The 18,866-nt window shown below is 37.7% G+C and overlaps 1 protein-coding gene across 1 annotated transcript in view; it reads right to left on the bottom strand.

Annotated features, from left to right (window-relative positions):
• IL1RAPL1 (interleukin 1 receptor accessory protein like 1) overlaps positions 1 to 18,866 on the bottom strand; it is a gene marked incomplete at its 3' end in the record, with an annotated part of 758,136 nt that overhangs the window by 23,393 nt on the left and 715,877 nt on the right. The window contains exons 7-8 of the mRNA XM_082779239.1: positions 6,398 to 6,530; positions 4,374 to 4,519 (exon numbers count right to left, since the gene is read on the bottom strand). Of these exons, the coding sequence (XP_082635365.1) occupies positions 4,374 to 4,519; positions 6,398 to 6,530 (279 nt within the window). The remainder of the gene's footprint in view (positions 1 to 4,373; positions 4,520 to 6,397; positions 6,531 to 18,866) is intronic.

Here is an 18,866-nt window from a genome sequence, read left to right as displayed (position 1 = left end):
ATGAAAGTCATAGTTTAGAAGACGCAATATTGTAGCAGAACATTATTTCTTCTTAATGCATTATATTTTTATTTATTATGTATGGGCTTGTATTCTTGAATTAAAAGCCTGTGACAAAATAGAATTGTAGTGTATGATCCATCCCTTACATCATCTGCAGTATGTAGTTTGTCATTAATAAATTTGTGTTTAGCTGCTGCCAGTACCACTCTCAATATTAATTTCTAGAAGGTTCCTCTATCTGGTTGAAGACTGACCTGTAACTGCTACAGATGATCGATGACAGCTATCATCACTAAGCAACAAAATCAGCTTCAGATTGTAACAAGTAGATCTTTTTTGTTCACACAGAAGAGAAAATAACTCTATTATTGTAAAAATGATAGAAATAAATTTGATCAACAGCTGGAGGAAGAGAATGAAAGTTAGATCTCCTGGGTTCTTGTTGCTCTCTACTTCTGATTATTTTTGGACAAATTTGTAGGAATGGACCAGAAGAGGAAACAGCATTGGTACTGCTATACTTAAAATGCTCTACTGCCCTTAGGTCAGTTAAATTATTCCTATGCATAACATCTGAGGAAAGTTAGGCATCTAGAAATGGTCAGCTGTCTGCATAAAAACAGTGATCATAGGTTTTCTCCACTGGCAGTCACAAAGTAAGAGGAACACAGGAGGAAATCGGAGCTAAACTGCCAGAGATGGGGACTGCTGCCCAGATGGGGCTCAACTGCCCAGACCACAGTTCTCTAAAGCTGAATGCCTAACGTAGGGTAGCTTTTCTGTCACAGCTCTTGCCCTAAACTTTCTTTCATAAGATGGGAAGCTCAGGGTTTCAATTCCAGGACCAAATAGGGGAGAAAGCAGAAGCCCCCTTGCCCTGGCTGCACATGTTGGGAACTGGCATGTGAAGGGACTGCCTCCAGCTCTTGTTTTCATTTTCTGTGAGGTAAATGGCTCCCTGCTGAGACAGACTGGAGTGAAGAGTAAGAATGATGCATGTAGGTGTTTGCTGGTGATTCAGACTCTCAACTATTTGCCCTTTCAGGATGTGTAATTGTGGGCATACCCAAAAGTTCCCACTGGAAGTTCATGTTTACAGAGAATATATTGAGCAGGGCAAAGCAAGAGGCCGAAAGTTGTTTTAAGGGCTTACATTTTGTACCTGAATCCCCACTCTAGCATTTAGTCCTCTTTTCCCAGGAACACTTTTTGTCCAGAAACAGAGCTTTCTGCTTTTTTGTCCCTTCTGATCTGAGCAATAATGTACCACATATGAAGTTTAAGAGTGATTTATCATTTTGTTTTCAGGTAAGCAGTGAACTTTCCAAATTCACCATTTCTATTTGCTTATACTGATGAAAAAGAGAGATCTCTAACTAGAAAACTGGGAAAAACTAATACCTCTGCAAATGCTTTAGTTTCAGGAAGCAAATTTACCTAATTGTTAGGTCCCGATTGTTCTGTGAGCAAATAATAAAAAATTAATAAACAGCTAACTCATTCCTATCAGAGACTAAATATGGATCTAAACAGGGAAACCTAAAATGAAATGTTGTCATGGTGATATACAGGAGACTAAGCAAGCAGTGCAAAGCTCCTCTTCCTAGGAGACCTGAGAGACAAGCTCAAATTTTTATCTGTCATGGTTAATTTATCATTTCACTGAAACAGTTGTCAACATGCAAAGTATGTAGAAGGCTTGTAACAAGTACCTTTTGTTTTTTTGAGGTCACAATGGATTTTGTTTCCAAATCACAATTTCAGATTTAGTCTTAATCTTTTGTGGGAGCTCTTGCTATTTTTACCTTTTACTATTTATAAGGGCAGTTAAATATTGAGATTACTTCCTCTTAAGCATGTCATCATGCATCATGAGACCACATACTGCAATATGTTTGACATACTGATTTCTCTGAAAAAGGGAGGAAGGAAAGTAAACCTTTCCAAAAATTTTATGTATTCACTGATAGATTAAAAAAGAGTTACATGTCATATCAGTCTTGGTGTTATTGCTTGTATGGAGGGGAAAATAAGGACTCACCATCAGCATATGACTTAATAAAAATCAGTCAATTAATTGTTGGTTTCAAAGTAATTTAAGCCTTAAGATTCTGTATCTCCAGTGCTCCACGTACTAACTTTATTATTAAAGACAACACATTGAATTACAGTGTTTGTTTTTTAAAGTTCTCACCCTGGGTTCAAATATATCTGAATTAGGGGTACATGGCTACCACCTGATAAATTGTTGCAGTTCAATTACTTAGTAAGTTAATTTTCCATTTCAGAAAATTCAAGAAAATATTCCAAATACCATGCTAAGTGGAACATCTATTTATTTACATCTCATAAGAAAGATTGAGAAGTGTTCAGAAAAAGGGCTATGAGAAGTGTTCAGAAAAAGGGCTAAGTGTTCAGAAAAAGAGCTATGAATTAGCTCTTTTCAATTAATTGGGGGTACACAAAAATATATTTAAATAAATGAGTCACACTCTGGGTTTATGGCTCTTGTACAGATTTTGCATGTTGAAAGACTAAAATTAGGGAAGGCTTCACTTCTTTGATATAAATCAAGATGCAACAACTAATTTAGTACCACAGGAAGAACCCAGAAGAACATTTACAGACTAAAAAAAGCACAGTAATGACAGCAAAGTACAGACACTGCTGCTGATTGTTCTTTGCTCCCTTAAACCAGTGGAATGCTTCATGAGTGTGGAGAGCATCAAGCCTAGGCATGTGGAGCACCCTCTGGGAGGTAAAGTGAACAAAGTGAATATCAGAACCTGTCTTTGCAAGAGTCTCTCCTTTCCATAATTATCTCCATCCCTGTGGACATCAGCCTGAAGTAATGCAATGTGAGTGGTGAGTAGAAATAGGAAGATCCTTATATGTTTCTGTCTTCACTTGAAAAATGTTGGTGTTACACAAATGTTTTAGAAGGAAATTGTCCACAGTCAGACTCCCAGGAACTTCCACAGGAACTCCCATGGGCTGGCTGGATGGACAGTGAGATGAGATGAAAATTGGCTGATTGGCTCGGCCTAGAAGGTTATGATTAATACTGCAAAGTCTAATTGCAGGCCAGTGGCATACCCCAGTGGTCAATATTGGGTCCAGTTCTGTTTAACATCTTCATTAAGTATCTGAGTGAAGGAGGCAGGGTGTACCATCAGAAGTTTGGAGACAACATAAAACTGGGATGAGTGGCTGATAGGCCAGAGGGTTGTGCTGCCAACCAGAGGGACCTGGATAGGCTGGAAAAATGTGCTGATGAGAAACTGTTGAAGTTTAACAAAGTGCAAAGTTCCTGAGGAGGGACCGTCATGGGTACCAGTTAGTGCTCGGGAACACCCAGCTGGAAAGCATTTTTACAGAATATAACCTGAAGATCCCTATGGATATCAAGCTGAACATAAGCCAGCAATCTGCCCTTGCTGCAAAGAAAGTTAATGTTATTCTTGACTGTACTAGGCAAAGTGTTGCCGGCAGGTGGAGGGAAGCTCTGGGCCCATCAGTATAAAAGATATATAAACATACTGGAGAGACTATAACAAAGGGCCAGAGAAATGAATAAGGCTTTGGTGTTCCTCTCATATGAGGAAAGGCTGAGAGGGCTGGCACTGTTCAGTTCAGAGAAGAGAAGACTCAGAGGGATCTTGTCAATGTGTATATGTTCCTGAAAGGAGGGTGAAAATAGTGTTGAGCCAGGCTCTTTTGAGTGGTGTCCAGCTATTGGACAAGAGACAATGGGCACAAAATGGACACTGTCTGAACTTTAGGAAACAATAACTGTGGTGGTGACTGAGCACTGGTACAGGTAGCCCTGAGAGGCTGTGGGGTCCTCCTTGGAGATTTTCAAAAGCTGCCTGAACATAGTCCTGTGCAACCTGTGCTAGGTTTTTCTGTTTAGGCAGCCGTTTTGGACCAGACAAACTCCAGAGATCCCTTCCAACCTCAACCATTCTGTGATTCTATTAAGTTTAGGTGACTTTACTGATAGAAGTAGAATGTATTTGTTTTGCTTTTTTAGTATTTAATTATTTCTTAAAGAAAATTATTATGGTTTTATTACTTGTAACTTCCTACTATTTTATTTTTCTCTATTGAACCTTTATTAGTTTTAAAATTTAAAATTATTAAATGCATCTGTTATAGAAATATAATTAAAAGGTGTTACTGTATTTATCCTGGTGACAGCCAGAATAAACAGCAACCTTTATATTTTATTTTGTAAGTGGTATGAATGCCAAGGGAAAACAATCATTGCTTACTAATATCTCAGAAAGACATACTTTCATAAAAAGGAAGCTTTCCAAACTGACCACCCCCACAATGTACCATTTTGTGGTGAGGACCTGCATATTTACCCCTTTTATGCAGAAGAATACTGGCGTGACGGCGTCCATTTCCATTCTCAACATAGCATGAGTAATTGCCAAGGTCTCCTTCTTCCACAGAGTCAAGAATCAATGAGATAGAAACTTCCTGTTCCCCAAGATGTTCCTTGAGAACCCTGAGGAAAAAGAAATCGTATCTTCTGTTCTGCTTGTATCACAGTGGAGCATCAGATAATCATGGCATAATATTGCTACTTACAATTCACAACTCTTTGGCTTCAGATTTGGTTATGGTTTGATGCAATCTTAATTAAATTATATCGCATACTTTTCTTCCTCACTTCTAATGAGGAGGTTTGGCTTTGTAAATGTTAATGAGAGCTACAGTTAATTGTATTTAAGCAGGATGATGCGCACAATGATAACATATTACTGTACTCTGGTGGAGGCCCTGATCAGTAATATGTAGAGTCTTGAAATGTTAGAACAGAGAAAAGTGAAACACAGTTATATTTCAGGTTTTCAATTACACCAGGAGTTTTGATGAAATGCACTATTTGTATACTGAAATATATATATATATATATTGTGAATATATTATAAAATTTGACTATGTATTATAAGTCAATAGAAGGAAGTGGAATGCCAGATGCCACTCATTCAAACAGATGATAAGGAAAAGCAAAGACCTGCTTAATGCTCCTCCTGTTTTCCAATTTCTTTCTTTCCCTCTTAGCAATCCCATCAGTGGTTTTAGAAACCCAGCACAGCAAGTGACAAACTGCTACAGGCTGCTCCCTCACTTCACACCTGACAAAAGCAGCGGAAACCAGTCTTCTGGGTCCTCCTTCCACAAAACAAGAAAGTTGTAAAGAGGTTTTTGACACCTTTTCATCAGCCTTCTTAAATGCCAAGTCTGGTTGAAAGGCTTGGGAAGGGCTTTATATGAGAAATGTAGCTTATCTAGTTGTCTTGTTCAATTAAGTGTATTTGTTCTGATCTTTATAAAATTTGATGTACACTGGGCTGAAATATGCCTCCATTTTGCCTATGTCTGGGGACACAGAGACCTTGAATGTCTATATGACCTTCTTGATTTTGACAAAGGAAGATTCTCCCTTAATTTAATTATACAGTAGAACTCCAAGCTAAAACTGAAAACAAGTGTGACTTCTTGTCTGTTGATAAGGTAGTAAATTCCTATGTAAGAGCAGAAAGGGATATAAACTCATGATGTTCTATTGCAGAAAATCACTGAGGATAATACACCTGTGGTTATTTAACTTCCTTTGTAGTGCATACTTAGATTTGCATTCATTTATAGGTTTATGCATGATATACAAATGCAGTTATACACACACACACATGATTGTAAATAAGAAAGGAATCTCTTCAGATCTAAGTAAGTACTTCATATTGGATATGAGTTGGAAAGCTGTGTCAAGCATGTTATTCTCAATACAAAAATACTGTTTTCTCAATTTCCAAATGAGGTAACACTTTTAGAAGCAGAATAAGTACATGATGTGAATTGCCAGATCCTTTCTATGACAAATATTTCAGCAGCTAGAACCTGCCCATGTAACAGGAGTCTTGGATCTCACAGGGCAAATAACATTCCAGGAAACTCAGTTCTTTCTTTGAAGAAGAGAAATCAAACATTCAAAAAGAGATGTCAGACTTCAGCATTTATTTAAGGCTATGTGCTTAAAAAACTTATTTTGACCTGCTTTTCTGGATGTATTTACTTTTCTTTATTTCTTCTTAGTAACTGTGTTAATGGTTGTTATAGTTTGCCACAGTTTGAAAATGTGACTATACAAATCCCAGTTGGTTACACTACTGTGCTAGCTGGGCAACCACTCTGCTTTTGCAGCTCTCTAACATCAGGTTTTGCTGCATTTTTTTGTTGTCTAATGATGAAATTGAAAAGATAAAGACTGGATGTTGCAAAAAAATGGCCCAGATTGCAAGTGTTCCTGAATTAGTCTGTGATAACAAGTATTACATTAACTACCAAAAAAAGATACTGCTTGATTTTTTTTTTCTTTTACCTGATGTCACTTTCCCAGACTCGACTATCATCTAAATCTTCAATAAACTTCTCCCCTTTCATCCAGTAGATTAAAGGACTGACATCTCCACTATATCCAAAGAAAGCTCGGCAGGTTAGATTAGCAGAACCACCTGTTACAAAGAAAGAAAGAAAAAAAAAAGTTATTTCAAAATTTGTAAAAAAGGATTCATTTTTGAACCAGTAGATGTGTTGATTTAAACAATGTATATCTGTAGAGACCCTCCATTTTCAGTTGTTGTTAGAAATGCCCCAAAACATCTACTTGTCTTGCAGCTGGTGTTCAATATATTTTCTGAAAATAAATACAATAAAAGTGAGATTAAATGTTACATTAGAGCAGGATTCACTTTTGTATTGTTTTACCGAATGTTCCATGTATTGTGAGGAAATGAAAGACTATGGTTTCTTAAAAATTGCCAACTTAACTAAAGATTTCAATGTTTTCTTTAAAAATAGGTAAAGGTTAGGCAAAACAGACATGCAATCACATTTGTGTTAGTTCAGCCTTGCAAACATTTCTGCAAAGAGGTTGGTAGACTCCTGTAGGGTGTCGTTTCCTGTACCATTTCCAAGGGACAGCCAATAGAAAGATACATGTTTGTTGCTAAGTTATCACTGTCTGGGAAACATTTTATGTATTAATTGGAAATAACCATCCAATAACATGCAGTAAGGAGCAGAAATTCTACATATGTGCAGAGTTACTTAATGTTTACATGCTAAGGCACATGGAAAATAAGGAGTTGATTGGTGACAGCCAACATGACTTCCCTAAGGGCAGATTGTGCCTGATAAATCTCATGACCTCCTACAATGGGATTACAGCACTGGTGGAAGAGCAACTGACATCACCTACCTGGACTTGTGCAAAGCATTTGACACTGATAGCCAGTGATAGCCTTGTCTCTAAATTAGAGAGACATGGATTTGACGGATGGACCACTTAGTGGGTAAGGAATTGGCTGGATGATCACACTCAAAGAGTTGTGCTCAATAGCTCAATGTTCAAATGGAGATCAGTGATAAGTGATGTTCCTCAGGGGTCAGTACTGTGACAAGTGCTGTTTAACATCTTTGTCTGTGACGTTGTCATTGGGATCAAATTCACCCTTAGCAAGTTTGCTGGTGGCACCAAGCTGTGTGGTGTGACTGGCATGCTGGAGGGAAGGAATGCAATCCAGAAGGATTTGGACAGGCTTGAGGCGGGCCTGTCCAAACCACATGAAGTTCAAGAAGGCCAAGTACAAGGTCCTGCACCAGGGCCAGAGCATTAATTCTTTCTGAATTAAAGAACAAATACAAAGAACAAATACAGGCTGGGCAGAGAATGGATTGAAAGCAGACCTGAAAAGAAGGGCCTGGAGGTACTGGTTGATGAGAAGCTCAGCATGAGCTGTTCCTGTGAACTAGCAACCCAGAAAGCCAACCATATCCTGGGCTGCATTAAAAGCAGCGTGGCCAGCAGGTTGACGGAAGTGATTCTCCCCCTCTACTCTGCTCTTGTGAGATGCCACATGGAGTACTGCGTTCCACTCTGGGGCCCCAGCAGGAGAAGGACATGAACATGTTCTAGAGAAGTCTAGAGGAGGGCCACATGGATTATCAATGGGCTGGAGCACCTCTCCTATAAAGACAGGCTGAGGGAGTTGGGGTTCAGCCTGGAGAAGAGAAGGCTCCAAGGAGACCTTATAGTGGCCTTCCAATACCTAAAGGGAGTCTACAAGAAAGCTGGAGAGGAAGTCTGTCAGTGAGTGTAGTGATACGATAAGAAGGCTTTACACTAAAAGAGGGTATATTTAGATTAGATATTTGGAAGAAATTCCTTACTGTGAGGGTAGTGAGGCACCAGAACAGACTGCCCAGAGAAGCTGTGAGTCCGTGGATGAGTGTAAGTCCAGGTTGAATGAGGTTTTGGGCAACCTGGTCTAGTGGAACATGTTCCTGCCCATGGCAGGGACTGGAATTAGAAGATATTTAAGTTCCCAACCCAAACTATTTTATAATTTTATGATTCTATGATACAGTGAGAATTGAAAATGCAATATGCCTTCACGTTAGTTTATTTTCATTGGGCAGCCTTATATTGTATTAGTACCACTTGGGTTTGGGGTTCCAGATAGAGCACATGCAGAGATGGAAATGGTACTTCATGTGCATTTTGGATGTGTGGGTAAGATTGGTTAAAACTAGGTGTACTGCACACAGCCATGTAGTTAAAGATCTATTCACTGATGCAAAGTTGTTTGTCTTAATATGCAACAGCACTTCTAAACTGTTATGTGCATTTCTGTAATGGATAATTACACTGTGATTTAAGGAAGTGTTGTGATTTAAGGAGCATTTCCTCCCCTGAGCAGAGTATTTCCATGGAGCTGATATTACAGCTGAGACCAAAGTCATATTTTATGTACACTTTCAATTTTTGATCCTAGGATGTTAAAGCTGACTGACCACAGCTCATGAAAAAAAAAAATAAAAATATTATTACTACTTTTTGTTATTTTCTCTACTAAGATGCTGTGAGAAGTCAATCTGGGTTCAATGTATTTTCTTAAAAATATACTACTTTGGGTCTGTATATGGTCCTTCTCAAACCTTTGACAATATTTGAGCATCTTATTTATTTTTTACTATGGAAACAAATGCAGGATTCTGTATAACAGGAAGATAAGTAATCATTAAATAAATCTCTTATTTATCTGAAATGATTTATGGTTTTCCATGAAAGCATCTTGCTCCTCTCATTTGCATGAACTCTCATATCTGCACCACAAAAGGTGTAGAACCAAAGTAAGAACTGAACTGCTTTTTGTCATTTTAAGGAAGCTTACCTACAGTGGATGCCACAACACCATTTTTCTGCAATGTCCGCTAAGGAGACAGGAATACCCCAGTATTTGAAACTAGGAGATGAAGGTCTCATTCATAATCAAAAGATATGAAATTGAATATCTGGTTAATGGGACAGTTAGATAATCTCATCTCATTTAGAGCAAAGTCACCAAATGTAAGCTGAAGGGCAAAAACTCTTCCTAAAGACAGTTTCCATGCCCTGGGAAGCAGCGGTCAGGTCATCTCTTTGCAAAACCACCTCCTTGCAACACAACCTCCTGAATGGTCAGGATACCTTTCTGGAAACTCAGTTCTTTATTCTCAACACAAGGAGGGCTCTGGAAGTGCCATCTAGAAGCAGTGAAGAGATTTTTGCATTCTTGCAGCTATTTGCAGGGAATGAGATGAGCATTAGGGAACCACTTAATGGGGGTCAAGGGCATGAAAACTTGTAATGGGATGTGAAGATCTTTCCTGAGCATTCCCAGGACATCTGAACAGATTCAAACCCACTTTCTTACAACAATTACATGTCTTATATATAAACTAACTACAATACTCAAATGTGGAAATGAAAATACAAAACCTTAAAGGATTATGAATATATTGGTCACAGTCATCCAGTTTAGCACATGTTCAGAGCTGTGAAATGCCTAGCAATCACAGCATTGGTGGACTCCAATCACTCTCAAAATGGGAGAAGGTTCCTGCATGACTAAAGCAAAAACAGGCTCCTTCGAAGAATTAATTAACCCTATGGCATTATCACCAATGCTGAAGAGTACTGTCTGTTGTATCATTGCCACTTCTTGGGCTTTTCCTGCAGCTTTCCCAGCAAGTCAAGGCCCAGTTGAAACTCTTTAGCCCTTGAGAGCTGGTAAGATCACAGCTGGAGGGACTGTGGTTTCTGGCCAATTTCCGTGATTCACAGAGATTAGGCACCACAGGTACTTACTACGACCTCTCCAGGCTCTTGCAGCTAACAGGCACCCACTGAGATATGATTTTTACACTGTGAAGGCCTCTAAGCCTTTTACAGGTGAATAGTATCTTTTGTTTTGTTTTGTTTTGTTTTAAATAAACAAAGCATTAAGGGGAAAAAGTGTCAAAAAGGTTTGTAAGATAAAGACTTCATTCCTTATTAAATTCTTGAATAAATTCCCCCCTAAATAAAATATTTGAACATATTTTTAAACACAGAATCCAAAGTTTCCTTTCAACATGAAATATTTACACCTGACAAACAAATTAGGAAGGATGTACTTCCTCTTAGCAGTACTGTGTCAATTAGATTTGCTGAGCAAGGACTATTAACATGCCAGGTGCTCAGCTATAAATTATCTATACTGTCTACCTTGACCAATCTACATAAAAAGCCAGTGGGAAATTCATTAACAGGTCATCCAGAAAGATTCAGTGACCATCTAATGACCAGCCTGTGACCATTAATGAGGAGGTCTGTTACTCCTGAGTTCACAGCTCTTTGCAGAAGGCAGAGGAGCTCTCCTGATAGAGCAGAGATGCTCACAGCTGCAGGCACGTGTAAGCAATAGGTAAAGACTGCCTGACAGGCAACATTATGAGTGAACAGAGTATTTTCAGAGCACATTGTGATATCTGCTCCAGGGCTGCCCTTGTATGACTGCAAGTATGCTAAGGTTTCACTTCTCAGTAGTAATCCTTTGAAGTAGGTAGTCAGAGGACGCAGAGTTTGGCACACAGTCTGTTCTGGTCTGTTCTGCATGGGTAGTCCATATATAAGAAATCTTCAGATTTTTAGAAAGTGTTCAAAATTTAAGTAAATAAATACAAGAGGTACTTTGTTTCATGTTTAATCTAATGTACAAAATCTGTCAGCCAGTTAATAGAAATCGCTCACAGTTAATTGTAAGCAACTATTTTATGTGTGTTTTCTATGCTGAAAAAAAGATGTAGAAGTGAGTTGAAAACTATAAAATTTTGATGAATAGATGTGTACTGCTTTCCATGCCATTAATTTAAATTTTCTTGTTAATGCTGGTTTATTACAGTTTTTTTAGTCTACTTTTGAAGTAACTTAAATACATACTTTGAATGAACTACTAGGGAAATCCATCTCTAACCCCTTTGGTACAAGACGCTGTAAATTCTTGAGAATATTCTGTCTCAGTTTAGGTAAGCTGGGTAAGCTTGCTTATTTATTTATCTATCTATTTATTTATGAAAAAAAAAAAAAAAAAAAAAAGACCCTGGAAAAGTCAAGAGCTGTGAGGTTAGAATTATTAAGTGAAACTGATAGTGTTTTATTTATTAAAAAATCAAGAAAAGATAAAGAGAAAAAATATACTTTGTTGCTTCTCAGACTAATTATTGTTATTATTATTTTGACCTTGAAATAAGAAAATAAAGAGACGTAAGGAACACCTAAAATGAGAAATTCAACTGAATATTTCTCTATCATCCTTATTTCTGGAAATGCATATGCTTTTAACATATTTAGTTGATTTTTGTAAAAACTAGAATAAATATCACCAAATGTTGCTGCTGCTTCCTGTGGTAAAGTTGCACTGTCAACTCTAACCAGATGGGTTCAAACTAAATTAATCCAAAAGTTTTTGCCAGTTAAACTGGAAACAGTTTTTGTTACACAATATGGTTTCGAGTAGACCAGAATGAAAGGAAGGACTGCAGCAAAACTTAGCTTCTTGAAATCAGCAAATGCCTTCAGCTGAGCAACACTGTGTCCATTTTCTCTAATTGGCAACATTTGGGGCAGGTTGTAAACTGCTGTGGGAGCCTCTGTCCAGGAGAGGGCACTGTCTAACTTCTAAACATTTATTATTATTATTATTATTATTATTATTATTATTATTATTATTATTATTATTATTATTATTATTATTATTATTATTATTATTATATTTTTAAATCAAAACAAAATAAATTCCTAATGTATAAGCCTAATTAAAAACATCAGCCTGCTAAGAACCTGCTAGCTGTAATTAGCAAACAGTGAATGTTTCATGGTTAGTGAAATGTCATCTTGTATGGGCAGCTGGAATTGTACTTCCACCATTATCCATGTGAGTTAGCATACACTGTGATGGCAGCAGTTCTAGCTTTTGATTTGATGGATTCTTCACTAAAGTGCAACTATTTTTGTGGGAAGCAATGATAATTATCAGGCATCTACAACCTCTCTTTAGAAGAATCCTCAAAGATGTGTTATCAAAGTGAAATGAGAGCCGTGCCCAGCATCTGAAAATGTTGAGGGCCAACAGAGTGAAAATGTTCAGTGCACTGAAATACATACTTTATTTTACTGTGCAATGCAAGCCAGTTACAGCAATTATGCATAGGTAATACCTACACACTTACAAGCATGCCATTTATTTGTAATATTAACACTTCAAAATGAAACTATAAAAGGCCAAGGCAAATGCAATCAAAATCTCTCACACATAAATTAAATGTCCATTCTGTCCATTCACATTAAACAAAAAATACTGACAAAATATCATCAGCCTTCCAAGTGGAGTGAAGCAAAAACTGTTAAATTCCTAAATGTGGTGGATAGGTGGCAATTCCTAACAAAGTCAATGACCCACTTAGATTCCCAATGTAATCTCCTAAATCCAGCAGGCAGGTAGATAGAATAGGTTTGTGTTTTCAAAGAAGTTTTACATCTCAAGACAATTCTTGAAAGCCTTGTCGTAAACATGATAAAACAAACAAACAAACAAACAAAAAAAACTAGCATAAGCTAACATACAGTTTTCAGACATGATACTTGATCATATTATCATATTCAAGGGCTCTGTAAGTCATCACTTGGATCAGGATGATCTTCAGGGATTCCTCTTGATTCCTTCCTTACCTGCTCAAATCATTACCTGTGGCTGTGCTGTCCACCAGTTTACATGACTAATTTCATATCTTGATATCTTGTATCTTATAGTATTATTCATACTATATTCAAATTGTCTTGTATTTTTCATATAGCAGGTTAGGCCAAATTAAAACAAAAATAATTAAAAAAAAAGTAATATATATAAAAAAAATAACTGTTTTCTGAAATATAACTACAGTCTGGGAACAGCTATATTCTAATCTAGCCACTGAGTGGTGTGTTGTGATACCTTTGTCAAGTCATCATGTCTCATATACATACAATTCCAAAGATGCAATGTGCAAATTCCCTGTTCTTAGAATTCAGTGGAGGTAGATTTGAAAGGGCTGGGTATTATAGTTGCATTAAATACTATCATGCAAGCATGATACAAGCTGGCTGAATGTGATTACACAGCTATATCTCTTCATTAATAGACCTGTCTCTATTCTGCTATGCTACAGAAGAGAATGTTGATTGCACAGCACTCTGAATTACATATTGAACAAATTCCTCCATCCATGAATGTGTAAATTCACAGTACACACAACCAGTCCTCCGCAAAACAAAACAAAAATGAAAAAACAGAAACAAAACAAAACAAAACAAAACAAAACAAAATAACAAAAAAAGAAGGTTTGTATCAAGATCAGAGAGAAATGGTAGCTTCTGAACTTTTGCTAAATTTGCAGATATCTCTACTTGGCAAAAGTGTTAAAAATTGCTTCCTTGAATGTCTGTGTTTTTTGTTGTTGTTGTTGTTTGTTTGTTTGTTTTTGTTTTACTTAAAACAAAAAATGCTTACTTCTTGCTCGTTAGTGGTTTTTGTTTGCTATTTTTTTACATAGAAACTCGTTCAACAAAGGGCCAGACTCGTTTGCTCACACATCGTAATTTGCTGACATATGAAGAGACTGCACAGGGCTTCCAGTTATTGAATTACAGTTCAACAGTAAGACACAATGCAGGCATCTATATGTCACTCTTTATATCTTGCCTGCCATCAACCCTGAGCTGTTTGAGTCTGTAATATGTAATAAGGCACCATACTGAAACATACATGGTAAAATCTAAGATTAACCTGAGTATTAAAATTTTCTGGTGGACTGCTTTATAGCTTGTGAAAGAAAAGAAATCCAAATCCCTTCTGCCTGGAATGGCCACTTAGCAGCAGGACTGTCATAGACAGCGTCAATGAAGAAAACAACTGCCAGAGCAGACTGCAGAAAAAGTAGTGATCTATAGGACTTTTGGCTGAAAATGCCCAGGACATCTCTCAGGTATGTACATAGTCACACCAACCTTCATTTCACAAGAAGAAACAAAACCCCTGAGCCAATAATCTTGATTTTCCTAACAGCAGGTCTTTACTTTTGATAGATGGTAATGTCAGACTGATAAATTAGTTGTTCAGCAAGTATTTCTCATTCCTTTCTCTTCAGAAACAGAGTGTGGAGAGTTTCTAAAGAAAAGAAAAGTCACTAGAATTGTTTTACAAGCTTAACTTTTCTCCAGAAGCTTTTTTATTTTTTGTACCTTTTTTTTTTTTTTTTTTTTTTTTTAAAGTAGTTAAAAAAGAATAGAGACATTAATTAATAATTTCTCAGACTCTTTATTCTTGTGTGTGTTCTGTCAGATCAAATACTAATTTCTGTTTTAAAAGCTTAGCTGTTTTTAGATATGTCACAAGAAAATATCCTGGGTTACAAAATATTTCCAAAAAAAAGTTGTCTTTAAATGCCAAACATCATATGTTTTTTACCTCTTACAGATTTACTACTTTTTAGCTTTATATCTGTACATATTGTGCATAGCTTAGTATTGTTCATTTTTGTTGTTGTTTGTTTATTTATTTCTGAATTCTTCTTTGGCCTTTTGCATTTTCATTCTTGAAAGCAATGCATTTGCATTCTTATTTGGCTTTTGCATTTTAATGGTGCTACATGGTAAGAAAATAAGTTTAGCTAGCAGCCATAAGATCCCTTTGTATAAAAGAGCCTCATAAGGGAAACCATCTTCCTTATGGTCTCTCTGTGACTTTGTGAGGCAGGTAGTTCAGGCACCCAGGGGTGCCACTGCCTTACAGCAATCTCTGGTGGCCAGGATGGTCTCTCGTGGCCTTAGTCTGGAGAAGTCCTGCTCAGGATCAAGTTTTGGAAGACTTCTAGAAAAGTGGGAAGGTTTTCTTGTTTATCTTCTTATATTTCAGAGACGTTAGATTAGGCAAAATATTAAAACTATTTGATATGTGTCTGGTGATTTTACTCAGCTGGGCAGCTGTGTCCACCACAACCAGTCTCTCATTCTTTCTCCTCAAAGGAAAAGGGGGAGAAAATATGATGAAAAGGGCTTAAGGGTTGAGATAAAGTCAAGGAGATCAGTCAATAATTATTGTCATGGGCAAAACAGACTTGGCATAGGGAGATTAATATAATTTATTTCCTATTACTTACAAGCTAGACCAGTGAGAAACTAAAAGCAAACTAAAAACACTTCCCCCTCCAACCACCCACTCCAACCTACTACCCCTAAGCAGTGCAGGGGAATGGTGGCTGCGGTCAGTCCCTGATGCTTGGTCTCCGCCGCTTCCTCACTATCACTCCCTGCCCCTGCTCCCTGTGGGGTCCCTCCCACAGGATGCTGTCCTTCCCAAACTGAGCCTGCAGGGGCTGCCCACAGGCAGCAGCTCTTCAAGCACTGCTCCCACACGGCTCCATACTGCAGGGTCCATCCATCCCCAAGGAGCAGACTGCTCCAGCACGGGTCCCCCATGGGTGGGTGGCATGCTCCTGCATGGGCTCCTGCATGGGCTGCTCTCCACGGGCTGCAGCTCCGGCCCGGGGCCTGCTCCTGCGGGGGCTCTCCATGGGCCGCAGCCTCCTCCAGGCCACATCCACCTGCTCCACGGGGGCTCCTCCATGGACTGCAGCGTGGAGATCTGCTCCATGTGGGACCCACAGGCTGCAGGGGAACAGCCTGCTCCACCAGGGACTTCTCCACAGGCCGCAGGGGAACTGCTGCTCCACACCTGGAGTACCTCCTGCCCTCCTTCTGCACTGACCTTGGGGACTTCAGGGCTGCTTCTCACTTCTCACTCCTCGCTCTCCCAGCTGCTGTTGCAGCTTGGCTCTGGGCAGTGGTGGGTCACTTTGGAGCTGACTGAAACTGGCACTTATCTAACATAGGGCAGCTTCTAGACTCTTCTCCAGAGAGAACCCCACACTTCCAAAACCTTTTAGTAGTGTTTCTTCCCCCCTTCCCCCCCGCCCCCCACCTCTCCCCAGTAGTACCAAAACCTTGTCATGTAAACCCAATACAGTGTCTTTCTGGTAAAGAATGTTTATTGGTGAGAAATATATTAAGAACTGGAGCTCTGTACATGGCTTGGGCCCCTAACAAACTACCAAACTAGAAGAATTTCTCTATAACTTAAGAAAGACAGTTTCAAGCCATTAGAGCTCTCACAACATTTTCTTCATTCTCATAAAAAGTCCGGAAGCAAAACAAGGGACTCAGAGTAGGACTTAAATTTTCTGAGGTAGAATGCTGACAAAGCTAAACATATTTTGCTAAGGAGCTACTGGAATGTAATGGGTAAACTCCAGTCCACCCATGACTACAATCACAATAATTTTGTAATACAGCATGCTTACAATACCATTGTTCCCTTTTCAGTTTGCTTTCTTTAACCTGTGCAAGCTGTAGAAATTTTAATAACCAACCCATTTTAATTTTCATTTTTATTTTTAAACTGAAGAGTGTTTTGTTGGCCCAACAGATGAAACCACCCAATTCTCCTACCATAGAGGTTTTGTCATGAATTTTGTTATAAATTTTGTTCTTTATGAATGGAATGCACTGGTTTTGCCTTGATTTCTTGTGGATGCTAGTCTGTGTCAAAAAGCACAGAACATCAATCATAGCAGCCGGCTGCAGCACTGCAGCACCAGTACCTTCCCTCAGCGTCCTCCTCAGGTGCACAGCACAATGCTTTCTGTACAAGGGAAATGCAAACTGTGTCCTGGATTCTATATAATGATAAATTACACTTTTTTTTTTTTTTTTTTCTCTCCTAAAAGAGGTTAACTCTATGGAGCTGTAGCTAATAGTTTATTGTGTCAGAACACATTTAAACAAGAATATAAATAAACTTAAGGAACAGATTTGGCAATTCAGTTTACATACAACTTGTCAGCTGTTCAATCTCTTGCAGCTATTTCAGCCCCTGCCTATGCAGCTAGTTGATGTCTTCAGACACAGCACTTAATGAGCAGTGTTAGAAACTGGGTTTGACTGTACAGTTTCATAATACCTGTTCATTGACTGCTTTGGAAAGTGGGACTGCAACACTCATGTAATCATTAGGTGTTTTGAATACATGCAACTAATGCTCATTTTCTGAGTCACCTGTGTATTTATATTGTATAATAAATACATTGTATACATTGTATACATACAACTTATTATACATTGTATAATATTATACATTGTATAATATTGTATATACATATACAATATTGTATAATATTATACATTGTATAATAAGTTGTGGTTTTATTTTTCATTGGTCAACATGACTGTTCTTTCCCTCCTTTTGCTCTTTCCTCACAAGCAAGCCTGCCATTTTTTTTTAATAGAGCTTTTGGAATCTAGCAGGCACAATGTCACCTAGACACTGCTAGGTGGGTATTAAGGGAATCATCTAGATTCCAAATAACAAACAACTAACACTATATCTTCCTCTGGTGATCTTCACTCCTCTGCACACACCAGCCATCACAAGATTTTAATGAGCTAACCAATTCTGTCAGATTACACCATATGACACAAAATGTCATTTGGCAAAGTCCCAGAGAAATTTGGCAAAAACATGGATGGGGAAAAACACCATTCCCATGAAGCAAATGCAGCAAAACAGAATAAATATAAATGAAACTAAACACATCTGTAAAGCAAATGAAAATATTTCAGTTCAGTTCTAAATTACATGAAATCGTTTTTCTGTTTAAATTTTCACCGGGAAAGCCATTAAGTTCCACCAAAAATTAGAGCTCTGAAGAAGCAAACTTCCTGATATTACTAATAAAAATAATAAGTAAAAGCAACACCAGCCTTTCCTTTTATTGCATAAAGGCCTCCGAGGGTAGGAAGATATTTCATACTTATTCAAACTATGTTTTCCAGAGTAATTAAAGGAATAAAAAAGGATGATATGTATGGTTTAGAAGCACTTCTACTTGAAATTGTGATGTGCCCTCTGTATGTCATGAAGGTATTGCAATGGATAGAGGAAATATAGTAGTATTAAATACTTAGTATATTTTCGTAAATATCTGATGTTTGCCATTTAATTATATATTCGAAACATGTATTTTTTTTTTTCTAAAAGAAGTTCATATGAATCTGTCTCCATATTTATTTATGTAATTTAAAATTCACAATGCATCAAATAAGTTGAATGCATAAAATTGGAAATGCATGCTATTTCTAACAGCTTTAGGTTTTCTGTTTATTATTATCATTACCTATTTTTATTTTTATTTTTGTCCACAATGATTGCATGTTGTCCTTCTATTTCCCTTGTATGTATGAGTTAGCCACCTGTTTTCAAAAGAAAATCCTGAAGCAAAATCCATGAAAACAAACCCTTCTCTATCACAAAGATGCAAATGGACAAATCTGATTGTCATGACAAATACACAATGTTCTTGGACCATACCAGGGTGTGATCTCCTAGGAATAGAAA

The sequence above is a fragment of the Aythya marila genome (assembly GCF_965140915.1).
Source record: "Aythya marila genome assembly, chromosome: 1".
Taxonomy (NCBI): domain Eukaryota; kingdom Metazoa; phylum Chordata; class Aves; order Anseriformes; family Anatidae; genus Aythya; species Aythya marila.
Note: the sequence above shows the minus strand (reverse complement) of the source record. Positions and strands in the feature narration are given on the sequence as shown.